The sequence below is a fragment of the Gadus morhua genome, chromosome 12 (genome assembly GCF_902167405.1).
Source record: "Gadus morhua chromosome 12, gadMor3.0, whole genome shotgun sequence".
Taxonomy (NCBI): Eukaryota; Metazoa; Chordata; class Actinopteri; order Gadiformes; family Gadidae; genus Gadus; species Gadus morhua.
This window is the reverse complement of record NC_044059.1, coordinates 15134312-15152748: the sequence shown is the minus strand read 5'-3', so window position 1 is coordinate 15152748 and position 18437 is coordinate 15134312. Positions and strand designations below refer to the sequence as shown.

Below are 18437 nucleotides of genomic sequence, written 5' to 3'. Positions count from 1 at the left end.
CAATAGGCCGTTTTATAATATATAAAAGTAAAAAGCTTGAGTGAGGCTACCACTCTAATCAAGTGGTCCCTAATTCAATTATAATATACACGCAATATATTATTTTATATAGGTCTATGTTTTTATTATACAAGCCTAGTCGTCACGATTTTGTCAAGTGAAAGACCGCAATTGGTCAAATTTACATATATGAAGTACAAACAGCCTATATTTTCACTAAGGGTCTTCGAGGTTTGGTGCTATTTTGAGCAATATTAATGGTTAAAAAAATGCAGATTTGGAAGCTTTCACACTGCCCCTAGCCAATAACATGGAAGCCATTTAGGCTGTGACATTGCTCCGGGCAAGCTCTGTACTCCATTATCAACGACAAAAAGTGTCTGGAGGGCTTACTCTATGGGTCTTCATGCCGAAAAAGACCCTGTGTTCAATTTTCACTGGAATTACACTTTAAACAACTAACCGCCGCCTTCGTTAGCGACTTCGATGAAATACCCCTCTGGTTCGTGCCAAGCCTGCACGGAGTGGATAGGCGCGCTCCCGCGACATGCGGAGCGCGCCAGAGAGGTTTGCCTGCAACTCTCTGCTGACAGCTAGCGACTTTTACTCAATCTCCAAGCTGTACGTGTCTCGCAAGTAAGTTGACAGCTGTGCTTTTGCTTGTTGACATTAGCGTTTAATTTGTGAAAAAGTTCAATATGAATGTTTTTTTCTCGATCGTGCTTAGTAATTCTATTGTGTTCGCCACCCATCCAAAATTGTTTTGGACTTTGAGCAGCGCTAGCGGTAACTTAGCTTACTTAGCAACACTTAAGAGCCTGAGAATCTTTCTTGTTATATTGGCTTGACATTCAGCTTAATTTGAGTGAATGCCTTCTGACATGTCGTCCGACTCAATCCCGTATCTGTTCCTGTCGATAACATCCTATTTGAATGCCAACAACGAGCCATGAGTAGCTGCTAGCTGCAGTTAGCATACTACTGGCTATGTCATGCCTGTCTTCCTGTAGACGTAATGGTTTGTTGTGAGATGGCTTTCTGCCCTGGAGATCAGAATAACCCGTTCTCACGATTAATTAAAAGTCCATCATTCTTCCTGTTCACCCCTCGGTGACTTCGGAATGGGGATGTCTGAAGCACTTATTTGCACGCATGCGAAGGCACGGGACCTACAGCTTTTACCAGGACATCACACGCTAGCTGTTGTTTTTTCTGCGGGAATGTGTGTACTTCCGCGCGTGTGTGTGTTTCTTTTCTTTCAGGCCTGGCATTTTCAGAAGTTGTTATGTGATGGTGTTCACGTAACAATTTTTTTTTCATATTGTTTGTTTACAGCGCCAATGTACACTATACACGTGACGTAACCTAAACAGAAATTACGTTTATATTTCACTAACGCATCTCAAACAGAAGTGCAACCTGTATACTCCAGGTGTGAGGGTTAAGTTTATGTGTGAGTGACTATATGCAAGCAACTCAAAGTAACAACATTTTCAACAGTCTGTCGCTATATCTGCAAACTAACATCAGGGCTCTCAAGTTTTGAACTGAGTTCAGAGTGAGATTTTTTGGGGGGGGGGGGGTATATTAACTATTATTAATTATGTGACTGCATACAAATGTGTCCACAGACATGGTGACTAATGTATGATGGTAAGTGTCGCGCATTATTGGCCCTTAACACTAATATTCAGAAACAACACTGCCTCAAAAAGGCTATTGGCTTACGGTGCGGCCACACCAAACGCGTTACTCGCGTTGGATAACGCGAGTAACGCGCCTAACCTGACGCTTGATCATTGTGTGGTGGTTACTCGGTTCAACGCTTCCAACGCGTCAACGCGCCAACGCAGCTAGATGAGTCCATGTCCATGCAAGTGAACGGAGCGTTCCCTCTTCGTCATAACTATCAAACCAAACATCCTTCACATTCACCGAGCGAACATTATGTAAGTAAAATGCACATTTCTCGCTAAAAACGTTTCCATAAACGCATTTAATGGCGTAACTATGTTACTATTTCCACCCAGAATAAAGATAGTTGTCAGCCGTGGCTGCGCTGGAGTCCGAGGTAGGAAACCCAAACGCCGCCGTGTTTGGGTGATAGAGCTTAGATCGGGTTTGATTAAATAATCTCTGATATAAATAACAATAATCGGGTTGAATAACTTCACATGGTGTCTGGTGTGTTTCCAGCATTCATAGTGTTGATCAGCAGAGAAATAGTCCGCCAAGACGTTGAGGTTGCTTAGCATCCAGAGACTCTGTCCATGCAAGTGAACGGAGCGTTCCCTCTCCGTCATAACTATCAAACCAAACATCCTTCACATTCACCGAGCGAACATTATGAAAGTAAAATGCACATTTCTCGCTAATTTTTTTTCCATAAACGCATTTAATGGCGTAACTATGTTACTATTTCCACCCAGAATAAAGATAGTTGTCGGCCGTGGCTGCGCTGGAGTCCGAGGTAGGAAACCCAAACGCCGCCGTGTTTGGGTGATAGAGTTTAGATCGGGTTAGATTAAATAATCTCTGATATAAATAACAATAATCGGGTTAAATAACTTCACATGGTGTGTCAAATTAAAAATGCACATAAAAATGACAAAAAAAAAGTCAAAAAGTAAAAAATGCAAAGTAAAATGCACATTTCTCGCTAAAAATGTTTCCATAAACGAATTTAATAGCGTAACTATGTTACTATTTCCACCCAGAATAAAGAAAGATGTCGGCCGTATGCTTCTGTCCAAGCTCACTACTCTCTGCCAGTGACGTCGGGTCAAGCTCCACGCTGATTGGCTATCGCGGCTAAGCGCCACGCGTTGGAGCGTTGAAAGTTCACATTTCTGAACTCCGGGCGTTGGGCGCGTTACTGCGTTTACGTGCGTAATTACGTGCGTCTGACGCGCCTAACGCCCTAACGCGACGCTTCAACGCATGTAACGCGTCTACGCGCCTATACCAATGGTTCCCTATGCAAAAATGCCGAGTTTGGACGCCCCTAACGCGAGTAACGCGGTTGGTGTGGCCGTACCGTAAAGGACAATTCCGGTATTAACAACAACATCAAGTATCGTAGCGAAATGCAGTTTCTGTTGTGTTTTATTTGGCGTTCCGTAAATCCCATTGAAACGTAAACCGGAACCGGACATGTTTGTTTGGTTGTAGTCTTTTTGCTCGGTTCTCCGTATCAACAGTAGGGCTAGAACCGAGCGAAAAGACTACAACCAACCTCCCTTGCAATGAGTCTCCCAACCGAAATCAATGGATTTACAAAATCTTTTACATCGAAAAATAAAGAAAATGGAAAATGTAAAGATTTATATCCAGAGGCAAAAAATTCAGATGCGTTATTTCAATGCATAAATATTCAGTGCTTAAAATACAATGGCTTTTCTTTTTCAAAATCCGATGAGACAGAATTACTTCCATACCAATCATTGATCAAATGTTCGTAAAGGGCAGAGCGGGATCTTTTCCAGCGGCGAACAGAAGTTGCTTGTGGAGGTGTGGGAGTACAAGCATATAATAACTCCAAAAGGGAACACCGTAACCATTAATAAAAACAGGGAGGCCGCCTGACAAAAACATTGCAGATCTTTTGAATGCATAAGTAGTATTAAGAGTAACATACTTGATTGAATATTGACCATGGATTTGTAATCAGGGAGAAAGTCTTGAGGTATCGTGTCGGACTTGTATCCGGTTGTCCGGTGTTCGATCCCCACGCAATTAGTAATTTAGGAAGGATTACTGGAGAAATCAAAGAACATTTCATGCCATTTATTTTCCATTACTTTGAAGAGATAAGCCTAGTAAATGCAGCCAGAAAAAATATTCTTAATTGACTAACCATAGTATTTATCTCACAAAAGTGCAGTATCTTTGTGATTGTGACATACTTCACTATCAGTAATATTAACTTTACCATGGATTATTGCAAGTTATATTGCAGTAGGGGTGTGACGATACACTCGGCTCACGAGACGAGACGAGACACGATATTGGGTTCACGAGAACGAGACGAGGCGAGATTTTAAGAAAACTACAATCAAAAATATATGACTGGACCAACAGACTTTTATTTAACCAAGTTGCACATGCATTTTGAAAAGTTTTATTATAACTCTTTACATGCATGAAATTGAAACTAAAACTGAAATTTATAAAAGTTAAAGTAAAATAAATTAAATTAAATAATTCTCTTTTCAAGTGCAAACAATATTATGTGCAAAACCAAATCAAAGTACCCAAAATGCTGCCAAACAAATTATTTAAAAGTGGCGGGGGCATCTTCGACGGTAATATGGGTATTTTCCGACGTCATTCTGGCTGTCTTTAGCTGTGTCCGAAATCGTTCCCTATACACTCACTCACTATTCCCTATATAGTGTTCATGATATAGTGTACTATATAGGGAACGAACAAATGAGAATTCAGACACTACGCTGAACATTTCTAAACGTCATTTGCGTCAGTAAATGCGCCGGGTATTTGTGTGACGTGATGCGCCCACATCATCTAAAAAACTAACCGGGCTGGAGGTTGTATTGATGTTGAATGTTACATTTCCTTTTTCAAGTTTTTTAATTAATTTTGAATGTTAAATATTCTATTTTAAATCCCAAATAAATTGTTGACATTTCTAAACGCAAGCCGGAGACTCCATCAGTAAATGTATTCGTTTTCGCCATGGTTTTCGCGGTTATTCAGCCTTGTCTTCTCCTCCGAAAAAACACGACCGCATTGCATTGTGGTATACGGGAGTAACATGTATGGTACATCGTATGTACACTCAAATTTTGGGTATTTTAAGTGCACTATAGTGCATGAAATTAACCACTGAGAATTCGAACACCACTACAAAATGGCGAGCACCCTATATAGTACACTATATCCGTGATAGGGAACGATTTCGAACACAGCTTATGGCTGCTTTCGATGCTTCCCCTCCTTCTCCTCCTCTTCTTTTCCTTCTCCTCCTTTAGGTTCTGGCAGCCTATATGTAGCAAAGGCGCATTACTGCCCCCACAGGCGACAAATAGAAGTTTGGATAGCTCAAAAATCTCGCGAGACAGATTTTTAATGCGACGGGTAATATCGTCGAGTTTAATCTCGCGAGATCTCGTGGCACGAGATCTCGTCACACCCTAGCATGCAGCAATGTGGGTGTCAAGCATAATGGGACTCGATCAGCTAATTCTGCCGGACGGACGTAATCGGCTGGGTGGCTACATGACGACCGTCTCGGTAATCGGTAAACTAACTCTGCCGGACGGACGTAATCGGCTGGGTGGCTACATGATGACCTCGGTAATAGGTAAACTAATTCTGTCGGACGGAGGTAATCGGCTAGGTGGCTACATGACGACCGTATCGGTAATCGGTAATAACGACGGCTGGTGGAATGGGTGGCTACATGACGACCGTCTCGGTAATCGGTAATAACGACGGCTGGTGGAATGAACTACAGCATTATGCGAATACGCGGCAATGTTTACCAAATGGAAATATGACCTTTACCTAGAGGTAAGGGCGCATTATCGTCTGCCCGACAGAACAAATTACACAATACATTAGGGCTGTCAACGAATATTCGAAGTTCGAATATTCGTTCAAAATGTATACAAAAACGCGAATTCGAACGTGAAAATTAATATTCGAATGTGAAAAAACACTCCCGCGGTACAAGCGCCTCTATCTGCTTTGTGAATGAGCCTCTGTCTGTTCGCGATGTCCCTCATAATATTCGAATGTGAAAAAACACTCCCGCGGTACAAGTGTAACAGACTAGTATTGTGAAGAGCGAATGTATTTTATCCCCTCGGGGTTTCCGTACTTGGATATAGGTATTCCAGCTCGGCTATGCCATTCAATAAGCATCCGAAGTAGAGCTCAGGGAGCTAGTAGTCTGGCTGGTGAAAGCTGCTATAACGCAATGTTCTCGGCAAAGTCCGAGACAGCTTTTTTTTCATGAATCCGAACGGTGCGTAGTGCGAAGTGCCCTTTCGCTGGCATGGTGGAAGACGTAGGCGACATGCATATCTTTCTTTATCGATTTTAATAGGCCTTCTCGATAAATGGTAACTTGGTAAGCAAAGCAAGGAACGTTACCACTAGCATACTTTGTGACATTCAGAAGCGGGCGTCTTCTTCAGATTACTATAGTTTGCGCGCTTGCAGGTGTGGTGGTGAAATGCAAGCGATACAAAGTTGTGGCTTTTCATGATTAGGCCTCCACGTTACTGGGCTGTTTATAGGATATATATATATCCCGCTAATTTGAACCATGGTTTTGTCGCATTATTGACATATTGACGGCAACTGCGTAAAATAGGCAACCAGATATTCGAATAGTTCGAATTCGTGATTTTTTTCCAAACGAACATTCGAATGTCATTTTTGAGCAATTTTGACAGCCCTACAATACATTACACAAAAGAGAGACAATTTTATCACGCATCTGTTCTGGAGGTGGTTCATGAATAATCTAATCCGCCAATAAGTTTGCGGAATGGTAAAATAAGGTCATTGTTGTTTGACGTCCCCCTGAGGTCGAAGGTCACCAAATCGTTGGCTGTCCCCAGAATGATGTCATGAGTCTATGTAGCAAGTTTGGCTATGTTAAAGAGTTAAAGAGAACAGGCTTACTCCTTGTTTTTGGCGGGTTTGCCGTCAAGTTTGATGAGTGTCACGCCCAAAGGGTTTTGAATTAGAAGATGCTGTTAGGCACATTTGTTCGGCTTGGTCTGGAGATCATATAGGGCAATTTTCCGGATGTTTGGACATCATTTGTGGCCTGTGGTTATGTAATGTTGATATTGACAACTTTCAACAAGGCGGCCAGGCTTTGCCGACAAGTTTGATTGGCTGTCACGGCCAAACGGTTTAGAATTAGAAAAAGGTGGCAAGTTTGTTCGGCTTGGTCTGAAGATCATATATGGCTTGTGGGCATGTAATATTGATTTTGAGAACTTTCAACATGGTGGCCAATTTCTGATGTTGCCATGGGAAATATTTTAATAGCTACATGGGGCGGTCTGACAGTATCAGCAGACACTGAAAATAAGTTTGAAATTTACTCATGTGACGAGAGAGGAGTTAAAACACTTCTCTGTTAATTATAGCGCCCCCTAGAGGTCGATGATCACCAAATGCATTGAGTGTTTACGCGATGACGTCATGAGTCAAGTATGGTTATGATACGTCAAAGGGGTGCTGAGATATTGGCGTATTTCCGGTTTGGAGGATTCACGGTCGAATTTGATTGGCTGTCGCGGATGTTTCCGTGAGAAATCATTTACTAGTTATACGGGGAGGTCTGAAAGTATCACCAGATATTAAAACATTTGTTTTAAATATACTTGTGTGAAGAGAGAGGAGTTAAAACACATCTACATTAATAACAGCGCCCCCTAGAGGTCAAAGGTTACCAGATTCATTGGGGGTCCCCATGATGATGTTGTGGGTCTATGTACCAAGGTTAGTTATGATATGTCAAAGGGCTGCTGAGATATCGGCTTACTACCTGTTTGGCGGCTTCGGTCAAATTTGATTGGCTGTAGCGGGCAAACGGTTTTGAATTTGAAAAATCTATTCAATGTTTTTTATCAAGCATGGCCTGATGATCATGTGTGCCAAGTTTTGAGATGATTGGACAAAATTTGTGATAGAAGTAGCATTTTGAAGGTTTTTGACATAAGCCAAGATGGCGGAAAATCCATCCTGGCGCAAAATGAAGTCATAGGGCGCATTGAATTCGGCTTGGTTCAAGGAATCTAATGATACCTGGTTTGTGAATATTGGACGAATGGGTCGAAAGTTATGAACATGAATGCATGTGTAACTTTGACCTGTTGGTGGCACTAGAGCTGTTGGGCTAGCAACCTGAATTTGGCTTGTTGGGCTAATGGGGCTGTCCTGAACCAGTGTGCAAAATTTCACAACTTTTCACCAAGCGGTTCTATGGGCTGCCATAGACTCCCATGGCAGGTAAATAATAATCAGGCATGCAAACTAGTCACCTTTCGGCGAAACTCGCCGTTTTGAAGACAAAATTTACCACTTGTGTGATTCGTGGAGATCCGTTGAGAAAACATTTTGGGGGGGGGGGGGGGGGGTCCTTGTAGCGCCTGCTAATACATTCTCGATGGAGAGGCGAGCGGACAGAGAGAAGGCGCAGCATTCTGTCAGGCGGCACGACAAGTGGGCGCACTCCCGTGGAACTGTCGCTTCCGTGCTCGTCGAACGCATGTGCGCGCTCGTGAAGCCGCGTGGCCAACCGACAGCGCGAGCGGAAAGTCGCCTACCATCTGAAACGGCCAAGCGTGAGCCCAGCGGAGCCTTTAAATGCCTCGTTTCCACCGAGCGTTTCCACCGCCGACAGTACCCTCATGGTAGGCCGGATGTCGATCGCCGCGGCAGCTACGTAAACATGAACGACGAGAACTGATTCCCAAAACAAACATAACAAAAATATGGTCACGTAAATAAAATATACAAACGAACAGAGCTTCGTCTCCCCGCGACCTTATATTATCTAAAACGTTCTCATCGATTCAGCCAATGGGAGTGAAGGGTAAACAAATGATAAGGCACCACCACACAAGTTAAGTAATGGCACGTTTCCACTGCAGGGTGCGGAACGGATCGGATCGCAAAGGTGCGGGTCGGGTCGCGTTTCCACCGCCAAAAGTGGGCATGACCCGGACTTTGCCGTACCCGTTCCAGCCCCATTCTCGGGACTCCTCCGTTGCGGTACCCAAAACGAGACCAGACGCCTGAAAGGGTCCCGTGAAATTCTAGCTACACCCCCCCTCCGTTGATTGGTCGACAGAATCGTCACTTCCGGGTGACGCGGGGATAAAAACAAACAAACAGTAGCCTCGAGGTATTATTCTTTACAATTAACATGTCGCGTAAAAAGCTTGCTTGGGCGAACAAGGAGGAGGAGACGTTCGTCTGCATTCTTGGGGAGGAAGACGTTGTTTACGATGTTTACGTAGCTGCCGCGGCGATCGACATCCGGCCTACCACCAAGGGTACTGTCGGCGATGGAAACGCGACCTCAGAACTGAACTGGGCTTTACCGCCCCCTCCCTACCGCACCTTTGCGATCCGATCCGTTCCGCACCCTGCAGTGGAAACGCGGCATGACGATCGCTGTAGGCTTCAATATCATGCAAGCACTTTGTTTTCTTTTTATTTTGTTCTACATCACAATTGCATGCTTTAATAAAGTATTGTCTTCTTTAATAGGTCCATGCTCCACCTCCTTGTTCGCCCAAGCTAACGTTTTACGCGACACGTCCATTGTCCAGAATAATACCTCGCGGTTTGTTTTTATCCCCATGTCACGCCCACTTTTGGCAGTGGAAACGCGAACCGTGCCGCAACTTTGCGAACCGTACCGAAGCACCCTCAGGTGGAAACGCGCCGAAAGAGAATTTTTCAGCGGGGGCACCATTTGTGTTGATAGATACTAGTCGATATAGGTGAGAGAAGTCGCTGTTTTGCATGCTGCATGTTGCATGCTGTAAAAGAAAACTCCCCGGAGTATAAACCTGGAACCCTATAGTGGGTATGTGTTTTTCTTAGCTCACGCATCATTCTCACCTTTTTCACCCCGAGCCAGTTTGCATGCCTGAATAATAATAGGAATTCATACAAAAACAATAGGTTGTCTCGCAACATAGTTGCTTGAGACCCAATAATAAGAATTCATACAAAAACAATAGGTTGTCTCGCAACTTCTTTGCTTGACAACCAAATATAGCTGCATGCAGCAATGTGGGTGTCAAGCATAATGGGACTCGATAAGCTAATTCTGCCGGACGGACGTAATCGGCTAGGGGGCTACATGAAGACCGTCTCGGTAATCGGTAATAACGACAGCTGGTGGAATGAACTACAGCATTATGCGCGTACGCAGACGTAATCGGCTAGGTGTCTACATGACGACTGTATCGGCTAGGTGGCTACATGACAACCGTCTCGGTAATCGGTAATAACGACGGCTGGCGGAATGAACTCCAGCGTTATGCGAGTAAGCGGCAAGAATTGCAGTTTTTATTGTAAGTGGGCGTCAAACAACAAATAAGGTCATTGTTGTTTGACGTCCCCCTGAGGTCAAAGGTCACCAAATTGTTTGGCCGTCCCCAGAATGATGTCATGAGTCTATGTAGCAAGTTTGGCTATGATATCTTAAAGAGTTGCTGGGAACAGGCTTACTTCCTGTTTGGCGGCTTTGCCGTCAAGGTTGATTGGCTGTCACGGCCGAACGGTTTTGAATTAGAAAATGCTGTTTGGCACATTTGTTCGGCTTGGTCTGAAGATCATATAGGGCAAGTTTCATAATGATTGGACATAATCTGTGGCCTGTGGGCATGTAATATTGTTTTTGAGAACTTTCAACATGGGGGCCAATTTCTGATGTTGCCTTGGGAAATATATACTCGTGTGACAAGAGAGGAGTTAAAACACGTCTTTGTTAATTATAGCGCCCCCTAGAGGTCAATGGTCACCAAATTCATTGAGTGTCCCAATGATGACGTCATTGGTCTATCTACAATGTATGGTTATGATATATCAAAGGGCTGCTGAGATATTGGCTTACTTCCTGTTTGGCGACTTCGCGGTCGAATTTGAATTTGAAAGATATATATTTTGAATTTGAAAGATATCTCGATTTATTTTTATCAAACATCGCCTGAAGATCATGTGTGCCAAGTTTCGAGATGATTGGACAAAATTTGTGTGTCCTGGCGAGGGCAGCTATCCAAACCTCACAAGCTGTCAACTGGCGTTCCCCAGGGTTCAGTCCTCGGCCCCCTTCTGTTCTCCATCTATGCCACCTCACTAGGCAAAATAATTCTCTCCCATGGCTTCTCTTATCACTGCTACGCAGACGACACTCAACTCTATCTGTCCTTTTCCCCAGAAGAACCCTCAATTTCGACTAGGATCTCTGCTTGCCTGCGGGACATCTCTATCTGGATGAAATATCACCACTTGCAGCTTATCCTAACAAAAACTGAACTGCTAGTGGTCCCTGCTAAACTGAGCATCTCCCAGCATATCAATGTTCAGTTGGATTCACTCTCCCTGACACCAACCAACACTGCCCGAAACTTGGGCGTTATAATAGACAATGGCCTCACCTTCACTGAATATATTGCTACAGTCACCAAATCCTGCAGATTCACACTTTACAACATTAGGAAGAACAGACCCTATCTCTCCCAGTACTCAGCCCAACTTCTCGTTCAGACCATGGTCTTGTCAAAACTCGACTACTGCAACTCCGGACTGACTGGCCTCCCATAATGTACCATCAAACCACTCCAGATGATACAGAACACGGCAGCCCGCCTCATCTTCTCACAACCAAAGAGGGCACATGTAACACCGCTACTGGTCTCACTGCACTTGCTCCCTATCGAAGCCAGGATTAAATTCAAATCCTTGACCCTGGCCTACAGGGTTCTCGCAGGGTCTGCGCCATCCTGTCTCTTTATACAGCCCTACAGCCCTGACAGACCCCTGCGCTCGTCCCAGGAACGTCTCCTACGCCAACACCACCACAAAGTCCCAGTCGAGATTGTTTTCCTTCCCGTTGCCACAATGGTGGAACGACATCCCGGGCCCCATCCGCTCGGCCCCCAGTCTGGACACTTTTAAAAAACATCTAAAGACTCATCTATTTCAGATGATCCAGCCTGCCTTAGATGCTTGGGGTCCAGAACACTCAGTCCTTCTAAAAACAAATGTTCACTTCCCCTTCTTCTATCAGTTTGTGCTATGTTGGCACTTACTGTCATGATGTGTTTTTTTTTTTTATATGTTGTATGTCGCCTTGGACAAAGGCGTCTGCCAAATGCCGCTAAGTAAAGTAAAGTTAAAACACTTGGGCTCAGCTGTCGAATATGACTACTAAGAGTTGATTCCATAGTATACCCATGCCAAATTTGAAGACTATCTGATAAAAAAAACAAAGAAACGTTAGTTTAAAGTTGCATTCCTAAACCACACTTCTCTCCAAGGCAGGCTAGGCCTTAAAGCGGTACACACGTAATTCCGCCATCGTATGCTTTAGAACAGTGGTTCCCAACCTTTTTTATCCTGGGCCCCCCTAATACACTTCTGATGGAATACGCCCCCCCCCCCCCCCCCCATAACCGTACATTACTATTCTTTCTTTTATTTTACTTAATAAATGTTATTTTCGTAGCTTACAGTGCATTGTATTAATAAGCCTACATTCATTAATGTGAACCTTGGGCTTGCATACCCACAGCCAGGGCTTGAATGTCAGGCGTAATACGAATGACAGCCAGTCTAAAGTCGTTGTGCTCCTCCAGTCTGTTGCGCACTTTTGTTTTGATGGCGACAAGTGTGGTGAATGGCAGTAATGCATTTGCGAATTGATGGGACTGACCTGTAGCTAAGCTCCGCCCTTTAGCCCAGTTCAGACCAAAGTCTTGGGTAGAGGTTTTGCTGAGCTGTCTCCACAGAGGCAACGCAGCGATATCATCATGAGCAGTTCTAACTGGAGAGAAAGTGAAACCGCGAGCTGCTGGATCAAGTGAGAAAAGATGATGCAGTCTCATTCAACAAAGACGTTGAAAGATGGTGCGATCTACGAGAGAGACGCAGAGGAACTGTCCTTAGGAGGCTTTTGTCGGGATCAAAAAAAAAAGTGGTCTGCAGACTAAAAAATATGTTGGCGTTTATACACATGTAAATAGTTAATCGCGTTTGTTTAAAAGTTTTGAGTATACCCTTCCAAAGCGTAATGTAGTTCCTTTCGATTGATCCTGGAAGAAACGTAATCCTTCTTCGCCCAAGACCTCCAAAACCTGCTTTGATATACTGTCAGCTGACATTTTCCCATATGTTTTTGTTATCAAGTCTGGTTTGTTTGTCCGAGTTCGTCATGGTAACGACTTGGAGACAGGTCTATTTTCAATCGCGGGGCCCGTGAGATCTAAAATAGTTCTTTCTAGCTCAGATGAGCTGTTATAAAGTCGGGCACGGGCGCACTGCTGCTGCATTTGCTACGTTCTGAAATTGTGGCACTGCTCGGACGTCAATTTGCCTCTAGCCATCAGAGGCTTCACGCCCCCTCTTGGCTGTTTGGCGCCCCCCAGGTTGGGAACCACCGCTTTAGAAACATGGTTGATTGTTTTCATACGTGAACTTCCGGTAAACCCATTTGAGGTCCATGCCATATTACCATAAAGACCAAGCTCACCATACCTCAACGTATGGAAGACTTATTTTACTGAAATTATAATCTGATCTGCCCTTTTCAGCGTAAATGTCCATATAGTGTAATGGTATTGCGTTGGACTTATGACCATGGGGTTGCTGGTTCAAGAACATTCTCAACCAACAATTCTGTGAGGCATCACATGAAATGATCTTTACCATCAAGTATTCATTAGGCCACCATAGTTGTACAGTAGGACCCCCTCATGGTTGCTTGCAACTATATTTTGGTCTTGGTTTTGGTCTGAAAAGAGAAAAATGTAATGTTTATGCCCAATGTTGGATGTTTAATGTTGGATTTCATTGTTATGTGATTCTTATGTTAGCATTACTGTTAAATAGGTAAACATCGATAGTGCTGAAGAACAGGCACTAATTTGCTAGTTCAATTCTTATCCTGGAAACTGGTCCAACATTTATTGTACCCTTTAAATATTTCTCAACTTTACTTTTCCTTCGCTTTTGGATGAAAGCATCTGCTAAACCAATACATGTTAATGTTTATTCAGTACACTTTTTGACATTCGGTGTAGTCATTCACCAAACAGGGTTCTTTAAGGTTAAAATAATAATGGGCCTTTCAGCAAAACCAGGCTCTCTGTGAGCGGATCTATATAACAGAGGTAGGCTTTGCACCATTGCTGACATTGCCATCAGGCGCTTTCCGACTGAGGGACTTTTCCTAGCGTGAGCTGCTCAGCTGCTCAGGTAGTACCTACCTCGGGGTAGGAGCTTACTGTGCTGCTCCTAAAAAGTCTACGTTGATTGGATACGGTGCAGGCGGGATATGACGTGGGTACGGAGTATGATTAAGTCGGGATATTACGTCACATGAACTCCGTTGAGTAGCCGCTATAAAGGTTCCTGTATGGCAACGGACGCCGAGGGGACTAACTGAGTGGGCGTAGCCAAAACACTGAGCCGCTTTGCAAAAAGTCCCTTAGTCGGAACACGGCTGTTGTGTAGTACAGTTTGACTTTCATCTCAACCTGCTCTGGTCAACCCATTGTACATTCAGAAGTACAAGAAAGCGAAGAACAAGGAAATCCTTGCTAATCCTGGTTAATTTGAAATGGTAGCTTATTTATGTTTAATAGGTTTTACTGAATACATTAACATATTTTAATAAGAGAAACAATTAAAGTAGAATACATTTGGCTAGTCTATTTTCAACTCTGACTTAAAGCTAAGCCTGTCTCAGGGTGCTGAGAGCAGTTATCATTGATTGTATCATGGTCCTCACTGTAAACTTTCTTTCTAAGTTCTCCCTCTCTCTATTGTATTAATGAATTTTTTGAAATGTTTCATCATTGGATGTTCAAAGTTGAGCTCTGAGGAGAAGAGGGGTGAATTAAGACCTGGTCTTACTGGCTCCACCCCTGGCCCCGCCTGCCCCCTGCCCGTCCTCAGCCAAACATGGAGGATAACTCATTCATGGGTAAAGTGGGTGGCTCTACAGAGTCCGTTGCCACGGTGACCAGTGAGGAGTTTGTTTTGGTCCAGTCCAGTGGAGCCGCTTCACCCTCAGGATCAGAGGGCAAGCCCAGGCTCAAGGTCTGTCTGTCTGTGGTTCTGTCTGTCTCTCATTCTAACTCAGTACATTTTTCTTTAACAAGAATGACCTCTGTCTGTCCTTACCTGTGTTTGTGTCCGTTTGTCTGTCATACCGTTGTTCTGCGGTCTGTCTGTCAGTCCGTCAGTTTACCTACCTACCAGTTTATCCGTCAATCTGTGTGTTATCTATCTGCCTGTCTGTCCATCTGTCTTTTTACCCGCCTATGTCTTATATATCTATCTGTCTGTCTGCCAGATGTCTGTGAACGGCAGTGAGCAGCTGGAGAAGGTTATGCAGGAGGTGTTTAATGACGAGGAGGAGGTGGAGAAGAGCAGTGTGGAGAAGATGGAGAAGCAGAGAGGAGCAGAACCTCCTTCTCGGGATTGGCCCGCAGCGCTGAACCTGGAACCTGCGACCGATGGTACCGTTTCTGAAGCCCTGGTGTCACCGCTGATTTTTCCAATATAATTTGGAGAAATTACTTCAATTTACCGATTCTGAGGGAGAGGATTTAGAATATACAGGGTGTCCGCGGAGGTCTTAAAAGTCTTAAATTCATTTTTCTAAATTTAAGGCCTTAAAAAGTCTTAAATTCATCAAAAATGTCATATGCTGGTCTTAAATTTATAACTCGGAGGTCTTAAATTTGTCGGGGCAGGGTTATTTAATTTTTAATTTTTCTCGCGGGACTTTTCGGGAAGGAGATGTACGAGGGGCTACTTTCTTGCTAGCTGCATATATAAACGGATGTCTGCGCGCTTGCTAGCTAGTCTGCAACAATGGGTAAATGCAAGTTCAACGTCAGTTGGCTGGAAGACGTCCGTTTCCGAGGTTGGCTAGCGTCCGTTGCCAACCCAGAAACAGGGCCAGATGCATTCCGTGCAAAAGTAGCCTACATTCAAGACCGGCACCATGGGGATTAAGGCTGTCGTCAGCCATAGGCAGAGCCAAAAACATAAAACCTCTGCCAGGAGCCACACACAGACCCCAGCCATTTCTATGTTTTGCATCTCTGCCCCGGCGCCACTGCCGCAGACGGTCCGCGCTGCTAGCACTGACCTGAGGGTAGCATTTGGTGCGACACCAACACTGAAAGCGGAGGTGTTGTGGATTCTAAACACAGTGGTCAAGCACCAGTCCTACAACTCGAATGAGGGGATAGGAGATCTCTTCGGTTGTTCCCTGACTCTCAAATCGCGAGCACCTTTACTGCTGGAAGGGACAAAAACGGCGTATATAACTCGCTTTCGGACCAGCGCCTTTCATCCGAAACGAGCGATTTCTGCAGCGTCTACAAGGCTTTTGTTTTGATATTTGAGACGTTGAACCACGCCACTAAAAGCAAGCAACTTGACGTGCACGTCCGATATTGGGTCGGAGATAGAGTGCATTCCCGGTACTTGGGCTCGCAATTCATGGGGCCCCACATATATGGGGGTAAAAGGGATGATGATACATAATATTTTTAGACAATATGCAGAATCTTTTCACTTACGAATTAACACGGTCGGCTATTTTTGCCAGCACGCCACCCTAGCAATATTATGGGCAACCGTGTTCCCCTTGGCTGTGATTTGAACTTTGAATTCCTCGTAGGAGTTCATAATAATACATTGCTCGCCTTGAATGAAATACACCGCTCTTGCGCGATTTATTTTGCATAAGGGTGAGTCAAATGACGCGAGAAACGCCCCTTTTATGTGAACGCGCATTGAACCTAAAGCGGAAAACCTGGTTCAACTAATTGAATCTAAAGTGAGCGTCGTGGTACCATTTAACTGTGATTGCGAGTTGCGGCTCTGTCGAGCCAGGTTTTCCCAAGAAAGCCTGGGTATGTTCAACGAGGATCGTGGTATACCCCCCAGGTCTTACTGAAGGCATTTATTATCATTTTATGAAAATATTATTAATCAGTGGCGTAAATATTGGGTGCACCATGAATACGTGCTGGTGCACCCAAATTAAAAATTTAGGCGCACCAGTGCACCCAAGGAAAAAGTTAGTCTGGAGCCCTGGAGTATCAATTTATGTTCAATAAACAGACAGAAAGTAAACTTGAATGAGTCTCATTGAGTGACGCACATGCTATGCTTGGGTTGTAATACAGCGGGATCCCCCCCACCATCGCGGGTTTAAGGTCTTAAATTTCATTCAAGGTGGTATTAAAAAGGTCTTAAAAAGTCTTAAATTTGACTTGCTGAAACCTGCAGATACCTTGACATAGGAATACCAATATAGCATGTTGATCTTTGTGTTTTACGAGTGCTTGTATGGCTATTCACTGTTATGATGCCCACAAACTCTGTACTGATGGACACACATTGATAAAAAAATACAAGAAAGTGTCAAAAAACATTTGTTTAGCGTCTGTTGGCAGTATGTAGTAGTGCTTCATAGTTTGATAAAAGCCATCTACTCCTGTTCTAAAATATTTAAACAATGATTTGAAATGGCACTATTGAAATAGTTCTTTGTCATGCCATCATGTAGGTACAGTTAGCGTTTTACTTCCTGTATGGAGCACTGCCTCCCAGGCCATCCAATCAGCAGGCTGCAGTTATCTCTATCTCTCCGTTGTCCTGTTTCCTGTTTTTGAAGAGCATTTGTGCCCTTTAGAAATTCTCTCTCTCTTTCCAGTGTTTGGAAAGTTCACTTTCTATGTGAACTAGTTCAAAGTTCAGTTCACAAATTTTTCAGTTCAGTTAAACGTTCATAATTCAAAATTTTTAACTAAGTTCATAGTTCCAAAAGATAGCTGGTTCATAGTTCTTTTTTTTTATATGTTGCTGTGAGCTATTATTTCTTTCCGGTATTGAACATTGAGCCCCCCTTTTTGGTTTTTCTAGGATGAAATGGAATGGTTGAATCAAGTATCGTAGCGAAATACAGTTTCTATGGTGTTTTAAATCCCATTGATTTCTGTTGGAAGACTAATTGCTTGTTGGCCGGAATCGGAAAGGGGGGGTGTTCACGTTTGGTTGTAGTCATTTCTCTCGGTTCTAGCCCTACTGTTGAGATGGAGAACCGAGCGAAAAGACTACAACCAAACGTAAACAGGCCCCCTTTCCGTTTCCGGCCAACAAGCAATGATTCAAGGAGGTATTCTAGTCCGCTGAGCTATGAGCCAGAGAGCTAACGTTATGGATTGTACATATTTATAATTCAAATTCGTCTCAGCCTTTATACCACAGATATTCTAGGGTCCTATGGCATATAACCGCGTTGTCTGATTACAGTTGAATTCATTTTTCACAATTTAACAGCTCTCGTTTTGGAAGAATAATCACCGCGCCATTCGTTTCAATGGGAATCTGTCTCCGGCTCTTTCCCTCTCTCTGTATCTGTCCCTCTCTCGCTCTGTAACCTGTTTATCACCCTCTCCAACACAGGAGTCAGTGTTCCCTGCTGCTGAGCAGAACAGCACCTTTGTTGTGACTTCCTGGTCATGTGATTAATTGGATGACATGTGTCGTCCATTAATTCAACAAATCAGTCCAATCCTTTTTGGCCTTTTATTATTAAAACTTCAGCTGAAACGGGGCCTTTCAGGAAATAGCTTTATTAAATACTGCATAGGAACTATCCACATGACCCTCTGTCAGAACGTGGA

At 43.8% G+C, this 18437-nt stretch overlaps 1 protein-coding gene across 1 annotated transcript in view; it reads left to right on the top strand.

Annotated features, from left to right (window-relative positions):
• The first annotated feature begins 513 nt into the window (after positions 1-513).
• The window catches only part of rabgap1l (RAB GTPase activating protein 1-like), a 160566-nt gene continuing 142642 nt past the window's right edge, over positions 514-18437 (top strand). The window contains exons 1-3 of the mRNA XM_030372873.1: positions 514-636; positions 14597-14826; positions 15083-15248. Of these exons, the coding sequence (XP_030228733.1) occupies positions 14689-14826; positions 15083-15248 (304 nt within the window). The 5' untranslated portion in view covers positions 514-636; positions 14597-14688. The remainder of the gene's footprint in view (positions 637-14596; positions 14827-15082; positions 15249-18437) is intronic.